We start from the raw sequence: 24,810 nt of genomic DNA, 5'->3' as shown, positions 1-24,810 counted from the left end.
TCCTTTTTCAGTCAAACAATAGTAAAGGCAGATTCGTCATATATACAACAGGACAGATTTAACCAAATTGTTATATATTCAAAAGGTCATTGGATAACGCAAGGTTTCTATATCCATCAACTCCAATCATTTATTTGTATTCGCATTTCGTGATGACGAGTGACAGTATTTATCTAAGTTTAGCCACCGTCCGGAATGCCAATAGAGTTTATCGCTCACTGTATCCAGAGAATCATCTTCCGGAAGAGCCATTATATTTCAATAATGAACTATCTGTCAATGAAAATCTAAATCATTTGTCATTAAACGTATTAAAGAATCCACCCTTTGCATACTATTGTTACAAGCCGATATTCTTAGAACTTGTTGCCCGATTGATTCAAAATACCTCCATTTTTGAAAAAGAATATACAAAAAGCTTTCAAAGCAATAATGTCCATGGGTGTATCGTCTTGTCAAAACTTTCATTATTACTTGACATTGCACCGGAAATATTGAACTTGTTTGAGCATTTTTTACAAAACTTCAACCCATGGTTAAAAATCGATGCCGCAGAAGCACTCGAAGTAGAGGCAATACTCCTAGCATACTATCGCACGATGCACTTCAATTCAGAAAGATTCCAACAGTACATCAATCCAGAAGTAATATACAAAATTCTCGAATCCAGTAGTCAATCCAAAGTTGCCAAATACTTGTGTGTCGAAATTCTCACCATTTATCTTCTGGCGTCAGAACTGTCAAGGAATGAAATGTTGGAGAAATACGCGAATGGAGATGAGCTCGTTTCCAAATATGGTTCGGGGTCACTCAATTATCGATTTCTTACCTTATCAGAAGCCAAAAGAATATCGAATTTCAAGAGCTTACCACATATGGAATTCCCACATGATATGTTACCAGACTCCATCTTTATTTCCCCAACAGAGTTGTCGTCAACGCTTTTAGTTTCAGTATGTGGAGTCTTGGTACCGAGATTAGCAAAAGGTGCTTCTTTTGAAACAAACCGAACTGATTTTGTTCCCACCAAAACATCTGTCCAAGCCCTTAGGACTTTGGCCGTTGACATCCAACTAAACCAGCCAGTGATGCTCGTGGGAGATTCTGGGTCGGGTAAAACCTTTCTAATCAACAAATTGGCTGCTGATTTGCATTGTTCTGACTCCATTGTCAAGATCCATTTGGGAGAACAAACCGACGCCAAGCTATTACTTGGTACCTACACCTCGGGTGAAAAACCAGGAACTTTCCAATGGAATACGGGTGTGTTGACCTCCGCAGTCCAGGAAGGAAAATGGGTATTAATTGAGGATATTGATCAAGCACCAACAGAAATTCTTTCTATATTGTTGACGTTGTTGGAAAAGAGAACGCTTAGTATACCATCTCGTGGTGAGGTGATCAAAGCCAAGAATGGGTTTCAATTGTTCTCAACTATAAGGCTGAAAGATAAGAATAGAGTGGTTCCAGATCTCATTGGGGCAAGATTTTGGAAAGTTGTCAACTTGGAAACCCCTTCTTCGGAAGAATTGAATACAATCCTATGCGCCAAATTTCCAATTCTTGCAAAGTTCATTGATCAAATTATGAACTGTTATTTCGAGGTTTTGCGGTTCTACAACCAAAAGGCTTTTGTTTCGCTAAACAAAGGAAGTTTACCAAGAATAATTTCTACCAAAGATTTGATTAAATTTTGCGCCAGAGTTAATAGATTGCTCATATTAGAGGGAGTTACACAACCCGATCAATCATTGGAGACATCTGTATATGACAACATCTTTGCAGAAGCCGTGTCTTGCTTTGGAAGTGCAATTGTTGAACCCCAAGCTTTGGAATTCTTGACCAAATTTATAGGGGAAAGTTTTGAAGTGCCACAACTGAGAATAAACCATTTTGTATCAAAACACACGCCATTGTTCCAAGCCGATACAAACGTTGTGAAAATAGGAAGGGCAACTTTGAAATCTGGTGGCAAAAAGTCGGACTCGTCATCCTTTGCCAGAACCAATCACGCCCTTCACTTAATGGAACAGATCGGTGTTGGATTAAGCATGACCGAGCCAATATTACTCGTGGGAGAAACTGGTACTGGTAAAACCACAATTGTCCAGCACGTTGCAAAACTCTTGGGCAAAAAATTAACTGTGATTAATGTTTCTCAACAAACAGAATCTGGTGATTTATTGGGTGGTTATAAGCCTGTAAATACCAAACTCATTGCCGTTGGTGTTCAAGAATATTTCGAGCCTTTGTTTTTGGCAACGTTTTCAGAAAAGAAAAATGAAAGGTTCAACAAAGTTTTGTTGCGGTGTTTCAATAGTGGGCAGTGGAGAAATGTGTTGAAATTGTGGACAGAAGCATATAAACTGGCTGTAGATGTGCTTTCTAAGAAGGAACCCCAAGAAGATATTGATGGTGCTCCAAGAAAAAAGAGAAAATTTAAGGCAGTGGATCCAGATTTTCTTTTGCAAAAATGGACTATCTTCAACCAGATGTTGAAGGATTTCGAAGTCACTGCATCGACAACTGATCATTCATTTGTGTTCAACTTTGTTGAAGGTTCTTTGGTGAAAGCAATCAAGAATGGCGACTGGCTCTTGCTTGATGAGATCAATTTGGCAAGCTCAGACACTTTGGAGAGTATTGCTGATTTATTGAACGATTCCTCGGAGCAGAGATCCATTTTATTGTCAGAAAGAGGTGATACGGATCCTATAAAAGTTCATCCTGATTTCAGACTTTTTGGGTGTATGAACCCTTCCACTGATGTCGGAAAAAGAGACCTTCCCGTAAGCATTAGGTCCAAGTTTACAGAAATTTATGTTCATTCTCCTGACAGAGACTACCAAGATCTTTTGAGGATTATCGACAAGTACATCGGGCGGTACTCAGTTGGAGATGATATAGTGATCAACGATATTGCAGAGCTATATTTGAAGGCGAAATCTTTGTCTGAGCAGAACAAGATTGTTGATGGTGCAAATCAAAGACCGCACTTTAGTATTCGTACGTTGACGAGAACTTTGGTTTATGTTACTGATATAGTTCCAATTTATGGTCTCAGAAGGTCCTTGTATGAAGGTTTCTGCATGACGTTTTTGACATTATTGGATGCTGATTCAGAAAACCTACTCAAACCAGAAATCGTTAATTACACAGTTGGGAAATTGAAGAATATGAATTCCGTCATGAGTCAAATTCCACCTCCGCCCCCTCATGATGCGGGGAGCTTTGTCCAATTCAAACACTACTGGATGAAACACGGTCCCAATGACGTTGTCCCTCAACCCAACTACATCATAACTCCATTTGTGGAAAAGAACTTAATGAACTTGGTAAGGGCTACCGCTGGTCGAAGATTTCCGGTGTTGATTCAAGGTCCTACATCCGCTGGTAAAACTTCAATGATTAATTACTTGGCAAACATAACCGGTCACAAATTTGTTCGTATCAACAACCACGAGCATACTGATCTTCAAGAGTATTTGGGTACTTATGTCAGTAACTCTAAAGGACAATTGGTTTTCCAGGAGGGTATCTTGGTCGAAGCTTTGCGCAGAGGTTATTGGATAGTTTTGGATGAGTTGAATCTCGCTCCAACTGATGTGTTGGAAGCTTTGAATAGATTGCTAGATGACAACCGTGAGTTATTTATTCCGGAAACCCAGGAGGTTGTAAAACCACATCCAGATTTTATGCTATTTGCTACGCAAAACCCACCAGGTTTGTATGGTGGTAGAAAAGTCCTTTCGCGTGCATTTCGTAATAGATTTTTGGAACTTCATTTTGACGACATTCCACAAGACGAATTGGAGATTATCTTGCAACAGAGGTGCCAGATTGCTCCAACCTATGCCAAAAGAATTGTCGACGTTTACAAGCAATTAACCGTACAACGTCAATCCACTAGATTGTTTGAGCAAAAAAACTCATTTGCAACGTTGAGGGATTTGTTTCGTTGGGCACAAAGGGAAGCTGTTGGGTACGAAGAGTTGGCCATAAATGGTTACATGCTTTTGGCAGAGCGGGTCCGTAAGCATGAGGAGAAGAAAGTTGTCAAAGAAGCCATAGAGAAAGTTATGAAAGTCAAATTGGACATGGAAGCTTATTATGATAACTTTGACCTCGAGAGTTTGACTGGTCAAGAAACAGGTGTCGTTTGGACCAGAGCCATGCGCCGTTTAGCGATATTGGTTCTCGCCTCGGTCAAGTATAATGAACCGTTGCTATTGGTTGGAGAGACTGGTTGCGGTAAGACCACCATCTGTCAAATAATTGCCAACTACTTCTCCAAGGAATTGATTGTGGTCAATGCCCACCAAAACACTGAAACTGGTGATTTACTAGGAAGTCAAAGGCCAGTCAGAAACAAGAGCAGTATACAGCACGATTTAAGAAGAAATCTTGTCAATTTTTTAACCGAGAGTGGCAACGAAGAAGGTTTGGCTAACTGGACGCTTGCAGAGTTGATACAAGCTTACAAGGAAAAGACAAGCAATTCCGAAGTTGAAAGTTCGGCAATCATCGAAGAGCAAATCAACTTGAATTCGATTTTGTTTGCATGGAATGATGGACCGTTGGTCACGGCGATGAAGACTGGTAATTATTTTCTTCTCGATGAAATTTCATTAGCTGACGATTCCGTATTGGAGAGGTTGAATTCAGTTCTTGAACCCGAACGAAGTTTATTGCTTGCTGAAAAAGGGTCACATGATGCTCACGTGATTGCTGCTAACGATTTCAAATTTTTTGCCACTATGAATCCTGGTGGTGATTACGGAAAGAAGGAGTTGTCACCTGCTTTGAGGAATAGATTCACTGAGCTTTGGGTGCCATCCATGGAGGATTTTCAAGATGTTTTCAAGATTGTGCAATCTAGGCTTCAAGTGAAAGAGCTTGCAAATGCAATTGTGAAATTTTCCGAGTGGTATGCCATGGAATTTGGAGGTGGAAGCACAGTGAGTGGTGTCATTTCCATTAGAGATATCTTGGCATGGGTTGACTTTATTAATACATCACACGGGTATTTGGGCGCCCCGGCCGCGTTATTGAACGGTGCGGCTATGGTATTCATTGATGCATTGGGAACCAACAACACCGCCTACTTGGCTGAAAATTCTGAAACTCTTGACATAATGAAGCAAAAGTGTGTTGAAGTGTTGTCAAAGTTTTTAAATGTTGAGCTTTCTGGGTTCATCACTCAGAAAATCGAAGTTACGGTGACTCAAGATTCGTTCAATGCAGGGTTGTTTCATATCCCCAGAGTGATCACCAATGAAAAGTTCCATTCCTTCAGTTTAGATGCACCAACTACAGCAACAAATGCCATGAAGGTTACCAGAGCTATGCAAGTTAATAAACCGATCTTGTTGGAAGGTAGTCCTGGAGTTGGTAAAACCAGTTTGATTACGGCAATGGCGAGTGCAACTGGAAACACCCTCATTCGTATCAATCTATCAGAGCAAACAGACTTGGTTGATTTGTTTGGGTCCGATGCACCTGCAGAAAATGGTAAAGCTGGAGAGTTTGCTTGGAGGGACGCGCCATTTTTACGTGCCATGCAACGAGGCGAATGGATTTTACTTGACGAAATGAACTTGGCCTCACAATCCGTTCTTGAAGGTTTAAACGCTTGTTTGGATCACAGAGGTGAAGCTTATATTCCAGAATTGGGCAAATCTTTTAAAAAGCATCCCGATTTCAAAATCTTCGCAGCACAAAATCCTCAGTATCAAGGTGGTGGCAGAAAGGGATTACCCAAGTCATTTGTGAATAGATTCAGCGTCGTTTATGTGGATACTTTGAAAGCTGAGGATCTCAATTTCATTTTACTGCATGTTTATCCACTGGTGGATTCCGCTCTGTCGTTAAAATTGATTGAGTTTATGTCTTCTATTGAAGATGAAGTGGTTGTGAAGAAACTATGGGGTCACTCTGGAAGTCCATGGGAGTTTAACCTACGTGACTCTTTGAGATGGTTGGGATTATATACGGCAAAGAATTTGCAAGTTGACACACAAATTGATGACTTTATTAATATGATTATTTGCCAAAGATTTAGAAATTTTGGAGACCGCACTCGGGCTGAACAGCTATTTGTAAGGTCATTTGGCTCATTTGCAAAGAGAGACAATTATTTCAATAAAGCTCCGTCTTTTATTCAAGCAGGCTCAGCTTTGGTGACAAGAAACAATTTGATGCAGTACAACAATGGTGATAATCTTTTGCCCTTGCAGTGCAATTTTGGTATCATGGAAACAGCATTGCGTTGTGTCACGTACAATATGCCGATGATATTGACTGGGCCCACTAGTTCCGGAAAGACGTGTTTGATCCGTTACTTGGCTAATATTTTAGGAGCCAAATTGGACGAATTTTCCATGAATAGTGATGTGGACTCTATGGATATTCTTGGTGGATATGAACAATCGGACTTGTCAAGAGCACTTCACAAATTTTTGAATCACCTTTATGTCGTTTTAAGTGAACTTGTGGTCTCAAAAGTAAGGTCAGATACTTTGGACATTTCCCAAGCTTTGAATGTTATTGATAGAATCTCGTCCGGTACTGTCACCACAGATAACTACAGCCACTTTCATAAACTCTTGCTTACCATTTCCGGGCTTTTCGAGTCAGATATTCTTTCCACTTCAGAATCATTGCTTTCGAAACTTTCACAACCAAGCTCATTAAAGTTTGAGTGGTTCGATGGTCTACTTGTGCAAGCGGTGGAGGAAGGACGATGGTTGGTGCTTGATAATGCCAATTTGTGCCCCCCATCCGTCTTGGATAGATTGAATTCATTATTAGAAACTAATGGGACATTGATCGTGAATGAATGTACCCTTGCAAATGGTGAGCCAAGAGTGATCAAGCCTCATCCTAACTTTAAACTATTCTTGACGGTGGATCCCAAGTATGGAGAACTTTCGAGAGCCATGAGAAATAGAGGTGTGGAAGTTTATATGGATGCGCTCGGAGCACGTGCCACTTTGTTTGATCGAAAGGTGTTAGGTATTGATGATATAGATGAGCTTCTGTCTGATAATCACGTGCCAACAGCCATTTATGGATACGACAGGTGTACAGAGATGGGCAATTTCAGCCTTGTCGAAGATACCCTACAAAATGGGGCATCGTATATTACCTCAATCTGGAGTATTATCCCTTTTTCCTCATTAGGTTTGCTTCAAAAATGGAAGGATTTTGTTTGCATATCACCTGAGTTTAGTGTAAACAGCAAGAAAGTTGCACAACTGGTACTTGACAACTTTGCACTTTTCCACCAGTTTGGGTTGGAAGGGGCCGCTTTTGACTTGTACGAATCTGCAAGCAAAATCGCAGGCGACATTTTGGGTGGAGAAATGGGTTTTGGTGTCCATCAAGCAATTCATCCATTGATCAACATTACATTAATATCATCGCTTGTCCCTGGTCATGCACTTCTTGCATCTAGTGAGTCGACGATGTTGTTTGAAGCAGTGAATGAGGTTAGAAAGATTGGTTCGCTGTTGAAAAGTGTTGAATTGGATGCCATGAACAAGAAGATAGGTGAGCTAACATATCTTGAAAGGTCGGCGGCAGTTTATCGTGGAAGAGACTTGAAATTCAAACCAAGACTTGGGGTGTATCAACTCCTTCAAGGATTGTTTGCTTTTGTCGTACAGGTTCTCTCAAGCGATCACTCTCATATGTTTTCCTTGAGCGTGTTCAATTCTGTTTTTGATTTGCTTGTTATATCCAAAGCCTTACTTGAAACATCTAAGGAACAAAATGAATCGAAAATCAGAGTTTATCAAGAACTACTTAAAAGATGGTGCGAAAGTAATTCCGATGTAGTGCATGCGGATGGTGGCGTCCTAGAATCCTCAATGGCTTTGCTTGATACTGGATTGGAGTTGTCATCTGGATTGTCAATGGATTTGATTTGGGAAAATTTTAGAGGAAAATACCCACTGTCTTTGAAAGGGTGGGAGTATTTGAAAACTGTTTACGGAGTTATGAATGATCTCGATTATGTGTCCAAAAGGCAGTCCATTAGTGCCTCCACTATTATACAAGATCTCGTCGTGGCTTTCTCGCAATTATACACTGCGATTGTCCTGAATGAGTACAAAGAGGATGATTTGAATTTGGTCTTGTCAAAAGTGTGCGCAACATTGAATGACCTTAAATCTAACGTCTCCCTTGATATACATCGTCAGAACAACTTTGAATTGGAATTCACCTACGTATGTGACTTTTCAGAAAGTATGGGTGATAACCAAAAATTGAAGGAATTGTACATGTTTTCAGAAAGGTCGTTGAAATCAATTGTGCTAGGTGAAAGTATATGTCCTTTTCCCTCCATACTTGAAGATTTGTGGAGCAAGAGCGAACCAGTTGAATCAAGAATTTCAGCATTGTTTTCAAGCAATTTGCTTGCCACTACATTAGGAAAGATAACTAATTTACACGCGACAGCAGCTAGTCACGTTGATGAAACAATACAAGATTTGAAGCTCCTAATCGGATCGTTGATTGAAACATCAAATCACTTATTGTCAGATCAGAGAGTTGTTTTTACCGGTAAATTGAGAGCGTGGTTGAAGCATACATGGTTGTCGCATGGGTTAATGTGGGGAGAAAATGAAGTCAAAGAACTTACCAAGTTGGATTCCAAGGTTGCACATGTGTTTAAGCAATTTTTAGTTCCAGTGTTTACCTTGCTCAAACTGAATTGCTTAACCGATTTGGGAAAAGCGTGGATCTTGTTTGCAGTTGGACTCATACAGTTGTATTTGCCTAATGTGCCGAAAGACCCAGCCATTAGAGAGTATGTCATTTCGAAGGTTTATTCAGCTCGCATGTCGCATCTCGCTGGTCTTCGAGATTCTTGGAAACATTCGAGAGAGGTTATGAGCGGAGATGAACCAATATATTTGGAGTCGACATTGAAGGATCTAACGGATTCAACTGAGCCTGAAACTCCAAAAGTGTACCGAGGAACAGATTCAATTGATGGTTTGATTGACGAATGGAATGCCATGTTGGATTCGAGTCTCAATTTCGAGACCATTTGCAAATTGTTGAGTGACATTGAGCAAGGCTCTCCCTCGGCAAAGGGGAAGTTAAACCTCCTTCAGAACAATCTTTCCAAGTTTGCACAACGAATAAAACTGAATTTTCTTGAATACTCCGACTTGAATGATATACTACTTGGGTACATATATGCGTTGCAATTTGGTTTCGAATTGGTTATGTTTGAGAATGAGAAACGCTTACAGGAGAAATTTTCTAAAGATTGGTTGATAAACACCGTTGAAATTTTGACGCCTACAAGAGTGGAATCTGAGTTTGCCAATGCACAGGAATTTACAAAGACGTTGACAGTGGATGATCCAAGGGCTGATGAAATTATGTCATTTTTCATGACTCTTGGCTTTGAAGAAGGAGAAATTCACGAAATCGATATTGTTGGAAAAGCCATCAAGATTTTGTATTATAGATGGTCACTTCGCAAGATGCGAGAGGATCAAATGGAAGCACAAAAGGAAAGCATGTTCAAATACAAAGATGAGGAGGATCATGTTGAGGATGACTTTCAAAAATTGTTTCCTGATTTTGATGAAGTGGTAGATTTGAAGGACACTGGTATGAGCAAAAATGAAGGTTTTGAGGAAATTCACCGTGATATTGCTGTTTCTTATATTAACAACTACGTGTATGGTGTGCAACTTGGAGCTGATGCTTTGCTGAAGAGAGGTTGCGCATTGTTTGATAAATTGACGACATCAAGTTTGAAAACAGAAACGAATAATTCGTCTTCTTTATCGACAATTATAAGTTCAGCCTATTCCGTTAGCGAAAATTTGTCTCAGGCAAACCAATGCTTCCACTTTTATAAAGATTGCAACCCAAGTGAAGTACGGAAGGCAGTAAAGATCATTGCAAGTGTACACTCGTTCACCAAAAAGATGCTTGAGCAATGGCCAGAACATGCTACTTTAAGAAACATTGCCTTTGCCACTACCGAGTTCATGGCATTCCCAATAGGTTTACCCTTGGGTAGATTTTTGCTGAAGTTGGAACAGATTTACACCTACATTGCAGAATGGCAAAAGTACTCATCAAGCCAAACTTCACTAGCAACTAAATACATGCAATTGACTGAATTGATGGTTTCATGGAGAAAGTTGGAGTTGTCAACTTGGAAGAGTTTGTTTGATCATGAAGAGGCATCGTGTGGTGAAAAGATTGGATTATGGTGGTTCCATCTACTTGAAGTTATTATGATTCCAATTTTGGACAATAGAGAGGATGAAGACCAAGTGGTGAATATTTTGTCAGCTTTAAATGTTTTCATGAGCAAAGTTTCCTACGGAGAATTCACTTTTAGGTTGAATTTATTGAAAGCATTCAAGAATCATGGATCACAAATACACAAGTCACATCCAATTGTCATGGCGTTGGACAATTTCATAAAATTCTACTCTCAATTCGAACCAATCATAGAGGAGGACATGACAGCAAAGAGAGCAAAATTGCAAAAAGATATTGATGAGGTTATTCTCTTGGCAAGTTGGAAGGATGTCAATATTGATGCTTTGAAGCAAAGTGCCAAAAAGTCTCACAATAGTCTATACAAGATTGTGCGGAAGTATCGTGATGTGTTGAGCACCCCAGTTCAACCAATAATAGAACAAGGCTTATCGCAGCCTATGAAAGACATTGAGAAATTGAAACTTCCGGTAATTGTACCATTCAACTTTGAAGGCAACTATGGCATGCTTTCCTCCATCACCACATGGAACCAAAGACCACTGAGATTGCAAGACATCTCCATAATCAAAAAGAACTTCAAAGTCTATTTGGATGGCGTTAAAAGTGAAGAATTGCCCCAGTTGTTGGATTTCGCTGAGGAAACGGCTCGCGCTGCTGATACACTTCGAAGTGAGACGCCAAGGGTGTTGAATGAGGGAAACAAGAAGTCGGTTGCAGCATTGAAGACGCAAAAGCTGAAGTTGCTTAGTGATACTATTCGTGAAGTTAGACAGTCTGGCTTGAAGACAAGTATGAGAGCGGATATACTTGCAACCCAGAAATCAGTGAACTTGATTATTGCAAACTCAAGTATCTTTGGTGGGTTTTTGGAAGGATGCGACAGCATTTATTTCAGAATCTTGGATTTGTTGCCCCGATTAAGAGCTGCTGTTGGCTCTCCGTGTGAGGATGTTGCGGTGGCAGACCTCGAAAAGGGATTATCAGCAGCTGAGAATTTAATACATTGGTTGATTGTTAAACGTTCACCACTTGCCAAATTCAATGATGAATATCAAATGTTGCAGGGGTATTCAGGTGATATGTTGACTTTAGCTAAGATGGATAATGAGAAACTAATCTCAACTGAATTCTACAAAAGTTCTGTCAAAAATGTTAGAATTAGGAGAAAGTGGTTGCCCAAATTGTTGGATTATGCCATCAGCACCTGTAATGCTATTGGCAAATTCACCTCCACCATTGCCACTAGCACTTTTGAAGAATTAAAGAGAGAATTGGAGACGTATCCGCCCTTTGAGTCAGAGTCATTGGTCTACAGTACGTCGAATGAAAAAACCTTGCAAGAGTATGATGAATTTGAACTTCGTTTGAGAAATGCGTTGGACGTATGGAAAAGAGAGAACTCAAATGTACAATTCGTTGCTGATATTGTCTTGAATTGGTTGAATGGAAATGTCACACTCTCTGAGATTGGCAGCGATACACCCGGTACATCATCAATCGAGGATTGTGAAGTGGAGTTTAGAAAATTGTCGTCAATGATCCTTGTTGCTGTTCAGAAGATTACCGAATGTTGCAAGACAGTGGTAGAAACTGACGAAAAGGGTTGGTTAGTTCAAGCGCAGGCGAAAGTGTCTGAATATATAAAACTCACGCATATCAAGGCGATTACGGCAAAATTAAAGAGATGCATTGAAATGTGTACCATGACCGTTGATCAATCTCCATTGATTGCTTCGTTGGCTGCATTCACCTTCCCATTGGTTGAAAACTATTTTCAATTGTGCTCAATTGTGTTTGATAAAGCTAGGACCAACTACAAAAACTTGTCCAAAGCTACATTCATTTTTTCAACATTACTTTACTCGTTAGCCACCAAGGGATTCTGTTCCCCAGAGTCGCCACAAGAACAAAAGGATGACAACAACTTGCATGATGGAACTGGGTTGGGTGATGGTGAAGGTGCTCAGAATAACAATGATGATGTCGAAGAAGATGATGATTTAACTGAAAATGCACAAAATCCCAACGATGAACAAAAGAATGATGAGGAGCAAGACGAGAAGGATGATGCGGTGGAGATGGAAGGCGATATGGCTGGTGAACTAGAGGATTTGTCTGATCAGGATAAAGATGATGAAGGTGAAGGTGATGATGAAGATGAAGAAGATCTTGATGAAGAAGTCGATGACTTGGATGAGTTAGATCCAAATAATGTTGATGAAAAAATGTGGGACGAGGAGGCCAAGGATGAGAAAGAGAAGGAATCGGATAAGATGCCAGAAAACTCAAGCAATGACAATGAAATGGAAGCAAGAGAGGATGATGAACAAGGAGAGGCTAAGGAGGACCAAAAGCCAAAAGATGATGGTGAGGCTAAAGAGGATGATGAAGGCGAACAGGAGGAGGATGAAGATGTCGGCGAACAGGAGGATAAAGTTGACAACCAAGAAGGTGATCAATTGGAGGATAACGTACCGGAATCGGAAGCATTGGAGCTCCCTGATGATATCAATATTGATGGTGATGATGACGAGGCTCAAGAAGAAAGTGAGGATGAATTGGAAGATGAGCGTGATGATGAGTTGAATGAAGATACACAAATCAAGGATGAAATGCAAGTTGAAGAGGATGTAAGCAAGGACGAAGTTGACGAAGAAAATGAAACTGCAGAGAACCCAGAGGATGATGAAGAAGACAACCAACGCTCTGAGAGCGAGGAGAACGAGAACGAGGTTGAAGAAGAAGCTGGTGCTGAACTTGAGGACAAGATTGATGAAGAAATGGAAGATCAAGAGCGCGACAAGAGTGAAGATAAAAATGAAAGTGGCAAAGAACCCAATGAAGACTCAAACGCGATAGACGGTGCTGATGGGTCGGCTGACATGGACAATGAAGAGGATGTGGATATGGATGCAGCAACAGAACAGCAAGCAGGCAAATCCGGAGATGGAGCAGAAAACGAACCCAACAATGATGAACAAGGTGAAACCCTTGCTGGGAACGACAATTCAGCAGCAGAAGAAAAGAATGAAATGACAATTGAAGATGAAGTACATGACAAAGCCAACGAGTCTCTTAAACAAATTGGTGATTCCTTAAAAGAATTTCATCGTCGAAGGCAAGACATTCTTGAAGCTGAAGAAGACAATGATGAGACGAATGAGCAATCTGCGAATCAAAACATGAATGAGTTTCAACACAATCCAGACACAAATGCTGATGACTTGCAGGCACTTGGAGCTGCCAACAAAGACCAAATTCACTCCATTGATGAGGATATGGCAATTGATGATGAAGAAAAGGAGGAAGCGCCTAGTAAAGAAGCTGAAGATGCAAACAATCCTGAAGCACCTGAGATGGATGACAATGAAGAAGTGGAAGAGGGTGGTGACGATAATGGTGCTGCTGCACAAATGGCGGTTGAAGATGCAGCAATCATTGATGAGAAGGATCAACTGATAAGCAAGCCAACTATGGAATTCGATGATGACGATGAAGAGGAAGAAGAAATTGAAGAAATGATTGAAAAATACGCCATTACTGATGATGAACCTCCATTGTCGTTAGAAGAGGCACGGAAGTTGTGGAAAGAGAGTGAATTGGCAACACAAGAGTTGGCTTCTGGCCTTTGTGAGCAATTGAGGTTGATTTTGGAACCCACCTTGAGTACCAAGTTACGTGGTGACTACAAGACTGGTAAAAGATTGAATATGAAACGAATTATTCCTTATATTGCATCTGATTTCAAAAAGGACAAGATTTGGTTGAGAAGAACCAAGCCTTCCAAGCGTGAGTATCAAATCATGATTGCTGTTGACGATTCCAAATCAATGACTGAAAGTAACTCATCAAAATTGGCACTCAACAGTATTGCTTTGGTATCCAAGGCATTGAGTCAGTTGGAAAGCGGTGGATTGTCCATTGTTCGATTCGGAGAAGATGTGAAAATTGTGCATCCATTTGATAAGCCATTTAATGCCAATAACGAAACTGGTGCCAGAATCTTCCAGTGGTTTGATTTTCAACAATCACGAACAGATATCAAGGCATTGTGTAATGAATCGTTGAAGATATTTGAGGATGAGAAGTTTGAAAACAAAGCTGATTTGTGGCAGTTGCAAATCATAATCAGTGATGGTGTTTGTGAAAGTCATGAGAATATTATGCGCATGGTGAGAAAGGCAAGAGATGAAAAGATTATGATGGTGTTTGTTGTTATTGATGGAATCAATCTGAAGGAATCAATTATGGATATGCAACAGGTGAGATACGAGACTGATGAAAATACTGGTGAATTGGTTTTGAAGGTGGACAAGTATCTTGATAGTTTCCCATTTGAGTTTTATGTCATTGTTAAGGATATCAATGAGTTACCAGAAATGCTATCAACTATTCTTCGTCAATACTTTACCGAGATATCTACAGTATAGAGTTGATAGAAATGTAATTAAAATGTGATTCTAGCAAAAATCCCCAAACCTAAATCATAAATCCTAAATCCTAAATCCTAAAAACCCAAATATTCAATCACGTTGATTCTTGTGCTCACTTTTGTTTATTGTTCTTGACAACTTTGGAAACAACTATCGACATGTCGTCAACTTTTCCTCCAATACTATGTGGCTTTCTTGATGAATCTTTATTCAATGTTTGATTAACTTTTTCATTGTATGGAGTGTAAGCATAGTCGTCAAATGCAACTTCCTTTGCCTTGATGAGTAACTTGTTGGCAATTGTCTTCACATTATTCTTTTTAGCATTGATAAACTCGTCCAAATAGTTTATAATTTCACTTTCGTATAAATTGTCAGTGATTCCATCCGAACACATGACAATGTAGTCACCTTCTTTCAATTTCACCAGATCAATCCATGCAAAATCGGAAGGCATTTTCGACATTGTATTTGTTCCAATTTGTGTAGGACAAAAGCCATCGCTTGTTTCCTCCTTGTTTGTAAGAAGTATTTTGCCATCTCTAATGATGAAAAGCTTGGAGTCACCAATACTAATCATCAACAACATGTCACCACTCAACATTCCCAAAACTAAGGTTGATGATCCGCTCAATTTTTGTAAATCCATCAAATGCGAAGTATGTAAAAACGAGTCATCCAAGATCTCTTCAATATCGCGACGCTTCAAGTGGTGGGGAGCGTGACTAATTTTGTACTCTGTCATTAAACGACTAAAAGTTTCCACAATGGATCGTGACCAAATACCTGAGTTTGCCAATTCTCCTGAACTCTCCCATCCGCTGACTCCATCGGCAATAGCAAGAACGGAAGGAGAGACAAGCATGGTATCATCTCCTGCTTTAATACTCAATGTGTCACTTGGCGAACCCTCTGGTCTTCTTCTCGGGAGAAGCGAGTTCAACTGGGTTGGATCAGTCAAATCACTAAGTGAATTTATTGATGGTACAATTGAGTCTGAATGAAACCCAAAAGATGCATAGCCAAAATCAAATTTGAACTTGTCCTGAGCTAGCTTTTTCATTTGTTCTCTTGTGATGAGTGGGTACTGGACATACGGTATTTCTTCATCAACCAGGTCTCTTTCTTCGCTTTCTTCTGAAATGTTAAATCCAAAGTAGTTTCTGACTCCATTAAAGTATGATGACATGAATCTCTTTGCAGTGGGGTGTATGAGACTACTTGGCTGGCGGAAACAACGTGAGTAATGACGCTGGCAGTGTGGTAGTGACGAAACCACCCTCAGTGGGGACAATGCTAATTTGTATAAGGTGTAAGATCGTGACATTAATGAATAATAAAATGTGTTGTTGTCGTGTCGAGTGACGTTCCTCTTTCAGGCTCCCTATGATTGGAGAAACAAACTATGCAAATGGGCAAAAAATAATGGGGGAACTAAAACAAGTGAAAGTTCAGGGATTAACTTCTTTCAATATATAGCAAAAGATATAGAACTGAACTTAATGTGATGAGGATAAATGGTGAATTTTTTTAAAAAAAGTTTGTTTCTTATTTTCTATATTGCCGCCGATGTCCGAGATGGCTTTTTGTGGTGTGTGCGTGTGTGTATGCGATGCGTGTGAGTGGGTGGATATCAGAGCAATAGTGGCAAAAGTACGGAAACAGAGTTGTTTAAGTGTAGTATCACCCTCTTCCTTACTTGCTGTGGAGCTAGTCGAGGAAGTCTAGTGGTGGTGGTGGTGGTGGTCTAATGGGGGGGGGGGGGGGTTCAGTTGTATTATAATAATGTTTGTTTGTTTGTTATACTCTTGATACAATTGAGGGGTAAAGCCAAACAAAAAGAAATTTTCTTCGCCTGTTGTACTCCGAAAGTGGGACACAAAAAAACATAGAGGATAAATCACGTGACCGCTAACAAAGAGTGCTAAAAAGTTGAACACAATTGCGGACAGGTTTAAAACCAAATTAAGCAATGAATACCAACCACTAAATCGTTGTAGACTCACTATATAGCATCTGCATGAGTTTCAAAGCTCATCTCACAGCAAAATTTGAAACTCCGATCGGTGTTTGTCTTTATGCAGATGAATTTCTTTTCGATTTTGCACCACGCGAGTTTTTCCGATGACATACAGAGAAAGAGACAGAGTCAATTCTTTTCTTCTCTCTTTTGTGTATCGACAGAAACGAATTATTCCGATGGATAAGCATCACAGGAGTGTATATACACTATAACCTATCTACGATTTCAATCTTCTGCAACTACTGCATCGTGTATAACATCATATGGTGGAGCAAATCCTGTATGGATTTTGAATTGCTCTTCACCTTGATTCACCAACATCTCAACCCCTTGTATAACTCTCCAGTTATACTTTTCCTCAGCCAACCTCATCACTGGAGTGACTCTTGGCTTGTAAGCGGCTTCTAATAGTAAGGGGGCTTCTTCATCTGCTGCTGCTGCTGCTGCTGTTGTTGGCTTGTTAGAATCTAAGATGAGTTCTAATCTCTGCAACAAGGTTTCATCTAATGGTGCAGATGATGGGACACATGAAACAGCTAATGATACTGGTTTACCACTAACTTGTTCTTCCTGCTCAACAACTTCAAGATTGTACTCCTTAGGGAAACTGCTAGCAACGTCATGCAATTTGCTGACAGTACGATTAAGTAGATAAATCTTTTCGCATCCCAATTTGTGCAACGCATAAATTGCAGCTCTTGAAGTACCACCTCCTCCAACAACCAATCCATTGACATTGTTGCCTCCAATGAATCCACTTTGCTTAAATGAGTTTGTAATTCCAACCCAATCAGTATTGTCACCAAGAAAACCGCCACCACCGTCAATGGGAACAATTGTGTTAATAGCACCAACCAACTTGGCTGCATCTGAAAGTTTGGTGACGTACTTCATCATATCCAACTTCAATGGCATGGTGATTGCCAACCCACCAAAATCCGATCTCAACATCAACTGTTTGTAAACGGTTTCTGCATCACTTGATTCAAATCTATCAAACTTGTATGGTAAGCTCAACGCTTTGTATCCGGCATTGTGCAATGCTGGTGATCTCGAATGTTCTATCGGTGACCCGACAACCCAAAATCTGTTTTCAATAAATCCTCCAATTTGGAAATAAGCTTCATTGATTTCCTTAAAGGTTAATTGCCCCACCCCTTGCGGTTTGTCAGTGATGAGGTCGTGCGTAACCGGGGTGAAAACAGTATTCAAAACCCGTGATAATTTACCTTTTGGTCCCATATTCAATCCAATCAAGGGCTTGGTTGTATTTTCACTTCTGAATTTTTCCAACAACAAATTGTCATTGAAATCAACAGCTTTACCAACCAACTTGACAATGTCAGCATTTATTGCCACACCTTGATCATATTTGGTTTTCCATTCAACATTGTCCCATTTCAATTGGCCAGTGAAGTCATGGTGGGATGCAATGACTTTTGTGTGGCTCCTCTTTGCCATCACTTCGTCAATAACGTCGTTTGGCGAAATTAATTGCAAATCAATAACATCAACACCAATCTTGATACCAAATAAGAGCAACGATTTGATACTATCAAGGTCTTCATCAGGAAACATACCACCTTGCGATTTGGTTCTGATAGTGTAGATGATTGGTAAATCCACCGTCTTTCTCAACAATCCAACTTGATCTGCAATGTAAGAAGCATCATACTTTGCCAACAAGTCCACCCTCAATTCAACAGCATTTGCTCCAACTGCGATGCCTGGTAAAATCTCCAATGCATCTCTCACATTAGGGTATGTCAATGTAACAAAAGCTGAACGTGTTTTGGGAATAACCATTTCTTCGAGGCCGGTGATTTTGGCAATGAATTTTAAAAACACTTTTTTCAAATTGGAAAACTCGGCATTAGTTGTACAATGTGGAGCATAAAAATGATAGTTTGAGCATTCGTGATACCATTTCTCTCTTCTCAACCATACATCCTTTACCTCCGAAGCAAAAGCTGGACGTGTAGCATCCGAATTCAAGAAAGTGACAGTTTCTTCCAAATCACGGTGCAAGTGCAAAACAATACCGTCATTGGCCATGTATTGCTTGAGTTGCTTTCTAGCGTCTTCACTTTCAACGAGACCGCCACCACTTGAAAGAACATATCCAGAAGAATACTTTTCAAAACATTTAGCAGCTAGTAATGATTCTTGCTCTCTGAAATAATCCCAACCTTTTTCTTTGATCAATGTTTTGATATCAATGCCAAGTTCCTCCTCAAGATGTTCATCCAAATCAAGGAATTTGAAACCCAAGAATTTGGCTAACCATTTGGATAAGGTGGTTTTACCTGCGGCTCTCATACCAATGACTACAACACTTTTGTCTCCATTGGTGATGCAAGTTGTTGCTCTAGCTGGTTCATAACCTTCAAGAGTGACACCAAATTTAGAGTGCAAAATATCCCACCATCCTGGCCATGTCTTCCCTGTCGTTGATCTCTCCAAAAGCAACACTGATTGCTTACACAATCCAGCTAGTAGTGAAAATGACATTGCAACTCTATGATCGTCATATGTGTGGACGCCTCTATTTTCCACACTCGGAGTTTTCAAATTGTTCGATGATACACCTTCAATTACAATACCATCCTCAATCTCATGCGCGTGTACTCCAAATTTTGCCAATTCATCAACCATGGCTTTAATTCTGTTGCACTCTTTAACTCTTTGGTTTGCAATACCTGTAATTGTAGTTGTCCCATTAGCTACCGCTGCAACAACAGACGCGGTCAAAAATGCATCAGTCATGGGCTCCATATCCACACTTTTCAATGCCTTCAACAGACCCTGTGGTGGTCCGGTGACAGTTGTGGTTGTCGCTGTTTGCTTTACATCACATCCCATTGGTTTTAAAACATCAACAGCAAATTTCGCATCACCTTGTAATGATGATGATCCAATGTTTGGAATTGTACAGGAAGAGCCTGTCAATGCAGCAAATGCCAATGGGTAAGTGGCTGATGATGCATCAGATTCAACAACGTATTCCGATGGATTCTTGTATGTAGCTTTGGGAATATGGTAAGTGTATGGTTCACTAGTTGATTTGATAACTTCAACCCCAAACTGTTTCATCATTTCGCATGTCATGTCAATGTACAACTGAGAGATTGGCTTTCCCCCGACAAGCGACAACGTTACTGGCTCCTCGGCATATGGTGCACACATGAGTATTGCCGATACATATTGAGATGATATAGTGGCGGCCAACTCTATCCTTCCACCCTTGAGACCTTTTCCAGCCGTAATTCTCAATGGCAATGAGCCAGTGTTTTTCAAGTACTCGATTTCCGATCCATTGGACAGCAAGGCGTCCACCAAAGGGCCGATTGGTCTCTCTTGCATCCTTGTGTTACCGGTCAAAACAACATGCAGATTGTCTGAGCTTTTAGCTAAGCATGCAACGGCCGTAAGAAATCTAGAGGCAGTACCAGCATTGCCCAAGTACAATTCTTTCTCACTGGCAAACAAGCTTCCACCGTTACCTTCAACAACAACGGTTTCGCCATTATCCGCAAATGAAATCGAAGCACCTCTTAGTACCGACAATGCATCCAACATGTGCTTTGTGTCGTCAGAATGTAACAAGTTTTTAATTTCAACAGTGCCTGTGCCTAAAGCAGCTAATATCAAAGCCCTATTGGAGATTGATTTTGATCCTGGTGGTGAAATAGTCACTGATTCGGGGAAATCCTTAAACGGATGCACCAAGACTTCATCAGTTAACACAAATCTCAAATCATCTTTTGAAATTTGATGCGCCCTGAGTTCGTAACACCTACCTATTCTCTCCAACAACACACACCTAATCTTACTACCGTCGTTTTTCTTATCAATCAACATTTTTTGTATCAACAGATCGATCAACAAGTTGTACTTTTTACCACCAACGATTTTAGAAAATCCCTTTTCGTCAACTGAAATTGGCAACTTATAAGCTGCAAGACATTTGGAAAGTCTCGCAACGGCAACTGGTGGTAGTATTCCCAAGTATCTTGATAATTCTGCCTCCTTGATCATTCCGATGGATACACATTCACCATGGAGTGCTTCAGGAGTGAGAATTGCCTCAATAGCGTGTCCAATGGTGTGACCAAAATTGAGCAAGTTTCTCAATCCGCCTTCTTTTTCATCAGCTGATACAACTGAAGCCTTGACTCTTACTGATTCCAATACGGTTTTAACTAGCTCCTTTTTAATGGTTTCCAAATTAGGTTTTTCAGAAGTCACCTCGGCAATAAACGTAGGAGCAAACTCCTCCAACCTTGTAAATTCTTCTTCGTTCCAAATTGCTGCTGTCTTGATCACTTCTGCCATACCGTTGATGAATTGTCTTGCAGGTAATGTTTGCAAGAATGAAACATCACAAAAGACATACTCTGGTTGATGGAATGCACCGATAAAGTTTTTCCCCAAAGGTGTATCGATGGCGGTCTTACCACCAACTGAGGAGTCGACCATTGCTAATAATGTAGTTGGTACTTGAACAACCCTAACTCCACGCATAAATGTTGCTGCGACAAATCCAATCATATCTCCAATGACTCCTCCACCAACTGCAAGAATCACAGTGTCTCTGGTGCACCCTTTATTCAAAAGAAAATCTTCCACTGCAGCCTTTGTTTCACGACTCTTGTTATTTTCTCCTGGTGGAACAAAATAGGTCAATAGCCTTGACTCTGGTCTTTTTTCCTTGAGTTCAGTCTCGAAATCTGACACCAATTTCTTGAATGTGGGAGTTTTGGCCATGTTGGTATCACTGACAATCACATATGTTGATGTGGCCAAGTTGGTAATTGTTTCACTAACAATGTGAGGCTGTATTTCATAGCCCACATGTATAGATTCTTTGCCCAAGATGGGCACCTTATTTACTGACATTGGTGGTGGTGAATAAAGCAAGTGACTCATATAGAGTATGAACAAAAAAAAAAATTGTTGGAAAAATTGTGTGAAAATTTATTCCACAGTGTTTGATTTTATAAACTCTATACATTCTTCTTTGGTACCCTGAGGATGATCCAATTGCCAGACAAGAACATTATCCATAGCAGGCTTCATCCATGGTCCTGGCTTTCTTTGTAGATACTTTACTAGTTGATTCCCATCTAAAAGTGGTTTCATAAGATGCACTTGTGAAAGGTCCAGCGAGTCAATGGTGGAGTACAATGACTCATATTTGTGAATGACACCTTGAATTGTTTTAACCTGATCACTGGTGCATTGAACGCTATGGTTGGGTACGGGAATCTCCACTGGAGTCTCAACTCGTATAGCATCCACGCATTCAAGATAACATTGAACAATCAAGTTTAGGTCTATATATTCAGGGAAACGTCTCAAGTAGATCCCCAAATCCGATCTTTTTACACTATCTGGGTTGCTGAAATACCTTTTTAGCGTTTTATTGCTCGTCATGGCAATTGCGGAAATCTTAGTGATGTCACTCTTTTTCGCCATTAATCCCAATCTCAAATATTGGTTGTATATGTCTTTTGATTTTGTTGTGACTATAGAGTATGGGTGTAGGATAACTGAAAGCCAAAAGTTGAACCTCATGTCACTGTCTACCACAAACTTTTTAAACACTGATTTGATCTTTGAGTTGAGAATGAGCTGTTCAAAGGTGAGATAGATTGTACTTGCAACATTGATTTGGTGGGGAATCTTACTCAAGGCCAATTCCAACTGGTAAACATCAAACTCTTTCTTGAGCTCTTCAACGAAAAATATACTTTTACTGAGATCGCAGTAGTTTATCAATTGCAATCCATAGCTCGGGTTATGACTTGTTAATATTTTCCTCAATTCTATCTCTATCCTCTCTTTGCTAATCTTTGTCAGAAGAGCCTGTTGGTTGTGTTTTTCCCTCATTGCATCTAAAGTCTCTGGTTCAATTGCAAAGTTAAACTTGCTTGCAAATCGTATTAATCTAAGAATACGCAATGGGTCATCCAAAAAAGTCTTTATTGGCGGTAGTGGTGTCCTTAATATACCGTTATCCAAATCATTCATCCCCCGTTCTGTAAAGTCTTCAATTTTTTCCTCATTGAGATTATAAAACAATGCATTCAATGTGGCATCACGTCTCAATGCATCCTGAAGTGGCGTGCCAAACTCAATTGTTGGCACTCTGCTATCATGTGCATACTCTTCTGATCTCAAATTGATAAAATCTAAATCAATTCCATACAACTTTGTGGTGCAGGTCTCCAAATGTTTTGACTTTTCCGGATTCATCTTTATTGTATGTACATGGTTAACTGAAAATTGTGGGTCCTTTGTCTTTAAATATTTCTGAAAATTGTGAACAAACTCTTCCCCAGAAAGGTGATTAACGGCAATGTCAATATCATGACTGTCATATCCAAGTAATTTGTCCCTAACCCATCCTCCTGTGATTCTCAAAGTCAATGGCTTGTCCTGATGAGATGCGTTGTAGTGGTTACAATAATCAACAAGCAAGTTACGAATCTTCAGCTCAGTTTCAGATAGGGAAATAACATTTGGGATTCCACGCCTCATTGAACTGTGAAGAAATTTATACCAGACTCTATTGATCATACAGTGATGTTATATTGCCAAAAAAAAAAAAAAAAACTTAGTCTCCCTCATCAGAAATCAAAGGAAACCGGGTGAGAAAATGCAAAAATAAATGAACGATGCGGGAATCGAACCCACGGCAATTGCTTGGAAGGCAATTATGTTACCACTACACCAATCGTCCTATTTTTTATGTTCCTTCTTGGCACGGCCTAACTACAGAACTTAAACGAGTTCTGACCCAACTAATGTGTTTGGATTGACAAGTCGTTGTCGCGGAAGGGCTCATAGGAATTAATTCTTACAGTGTTGTATTTGTTAGGGGGTGTTTATCATATGTGATCATGTATTTCTTGGTTAAAGCCAGACAAAGACTCGATGATATGTGTATTATCATTTATACTTGTGGGTATTGAATGATTGATCAATGGTAGCGTCGTAAGTACGGTCCGTAATTTGATTATTCCTTTCTCATCATTATCATGTTCTGATTCTCCTTTTTCTTTTTTCTTGTGGGAATGTCCAATTCTTTGTATATTGTTGCTGGCTGGTAACTCAATGTAACACGCCTTATTGCATGTAATTAATTTCCGAAATAGGTAATCCAATATAAAAACAAGCGAGGTCATAGATTTGAACGTTCAAAACATCATTAGCGGCTGAGTATCAATCTCGGTGACATTATAGGTAATTTTTGTTGCTGTAAGTACAGTCTTAAAGTGTTCAGTAACGTTTTTCAGATTTTTTTGAAGCAGAATAAAAGTTCTGAGCTTGCTATTTGCAAACAAGAAAAGGTTTTTTGGTTCAATAAGGTCACTAGAAGTCTCTGAATCTTTACTTGTGGCATATAGAGAATTGCTGTTAATGCCGGTGCTGAGTTTTCAATACCCGTGCTGCCTCGGTGAAAATTCGCACTGTATCGTACAGATGAATTCTATTTTTTTGTTGCAATTTTGCAGCAATTTCTCTGATGCGAGGTACCGGTTGGTTTGAGTGCCACAGAAGAGATTAAAGTCAAAGTGCAATACTATGCTGTAGTTTGGTACTAGTTAGCCTTGCCAATATTTGTGTCTGGATACATTAGAATTTGGTACCCGTCTCGAGAAGAGCGGTTACACACATATACTGAGGTCCGGATGTTGATTATACTGAGGTCCGGATGTTGATTATACTGAGGTCCGGATGTTGATTATACTGAGGTCCGGATGTTGATTATACTGAGGTCCGGATGTTGATTATACTGAGGTCCGGATGTTGATTATACTGAGGTCCGGATGTTGATTATACTGATGTCCGGATGTTGATTATACTGAGGTCCGGATGTTGATTATACTGAGGTCCGGATGTTGATTATACTGAGGTCCGGATGTTGATTATACTGAGGTCCGGATGTTGATTATACTGAGGTCCGGATGTTGATTATACTGAGGTCCGGATGTTGATTATACTGAGGTCCGGATGTTGATTATACCGAGGTCCGGATGTTGATTATACTGAGGTCCGGATGTTGATTGTTTTGCTAAAGTTTGG

General features: G+C 40.0%; 4 protein-coding genes and 1 non-coding gene across 5 annotated transcripts; 1 reads left to right on the top strand and 4 right to left on the bottom strand. All coding sequences in view use genetic code 12, as the record gives it.

Moving 5' to 3' along the window:
- Positions 1 to 152: 152 nt before the first annotated feature.
- MDN1 (AAA family ATPase midasin) lies at positions 153 to 14,693 on the top strand (the record flags this gene model as incomplete). The annotated part of the gene is made up of 1 exon (XM_036810871.1): positions 153 to 14,693. One exon carries the CDS (start codon positions 153 to 155, stop codon positions 14,691 to 14,693), a length of 14,541 nt encoding a protein of 4,846 aa, XP_036667365.1.
- Positions 14,694 to 14,808: 115 nt separating this feature from the next.
- On the bottom strand, positions 14,809 to 15,885 carry PTC8 (Ptc8p; the record flags this gene model as incomplete). Its single annotated transcript, XM_036810870.1, has 1 exon — positions 14,809 to 15,885. The coding sequence occupies one exon, from the start codon at positions 15,883 to 15,885 to the stop codon at positions 14,809 to 14,811; it is 1,077 nt and encodes a 358-aa protein (XP_036667364.1).
- Positions 15,886 to 16,944: 1,059 nt separating this feature from the next.
- Positions 16,945 to 21,618, bottom strand: ARO1 (Aro1p; the record flags this gene model as incomplete). Its single annotated transcript, XM_036810869.1, has 1 exon — positions 16,945 to 21,618. The coding sequence occupies one exon, from the start codon at positions 21,616 to 21,618 to the stop codon at positions 16,945 to 16,947; it is 4,674 nt and encodes a 1,557-aa protein (XP_036667363.1).
- A 78-nt stretch (positions 21,619 to 21,696) lies between these two features.
- CPAR2_400010 (tRNA adenylyltransferase) lies at positions 21,697 to 23,262 on the bottom strand (the record flags this gene model as incomplete). The annotated part of the gene is made up of 1 exon (XM_036810868.1): positions 21,697 to 23,262. The coding sequence occupies one exon, from the start codon at positions 23,260 to 23,262 to the stop codon at positions 21,697 to 21,699; it is 1,566 nt and encodes a 521-aa protein (XP_036667362.1).
- A 131-nt stretch (positions 23,263 to 23,393) lies between these two features.
- On the bottom strand, positions 23,394 to 23,464 carry CPAR2_t_cp_Gly(UCC)_66. Its single transcript has one exon. It is a non-coding gene; the product is annotated as a tRNA-Gly (tRNA).
- Between the last annotated feature and the right edge of the window lie 1,346 nt (positions 23,465 to 24,810).

Source organism: Candida parapsilosis, contig 006372 (genome assembly GCF_000182765.1).
Source record: "Candida parapsilosis strain CDC317 annotated contig 006372".
In the NCBI taxonomy this organism is placed as follows: Eukaryota; Fungi; Ascomycota; class Pichiomycetes; order Serinales; family Debaryomycetaceae; genus Lodderomyces; species Lodderomyces parapsilosis.
Note: the sequence above shows the minus strand (reverse complement) of the source record. Positions and strands in the feature narration are given on the sequence as shown.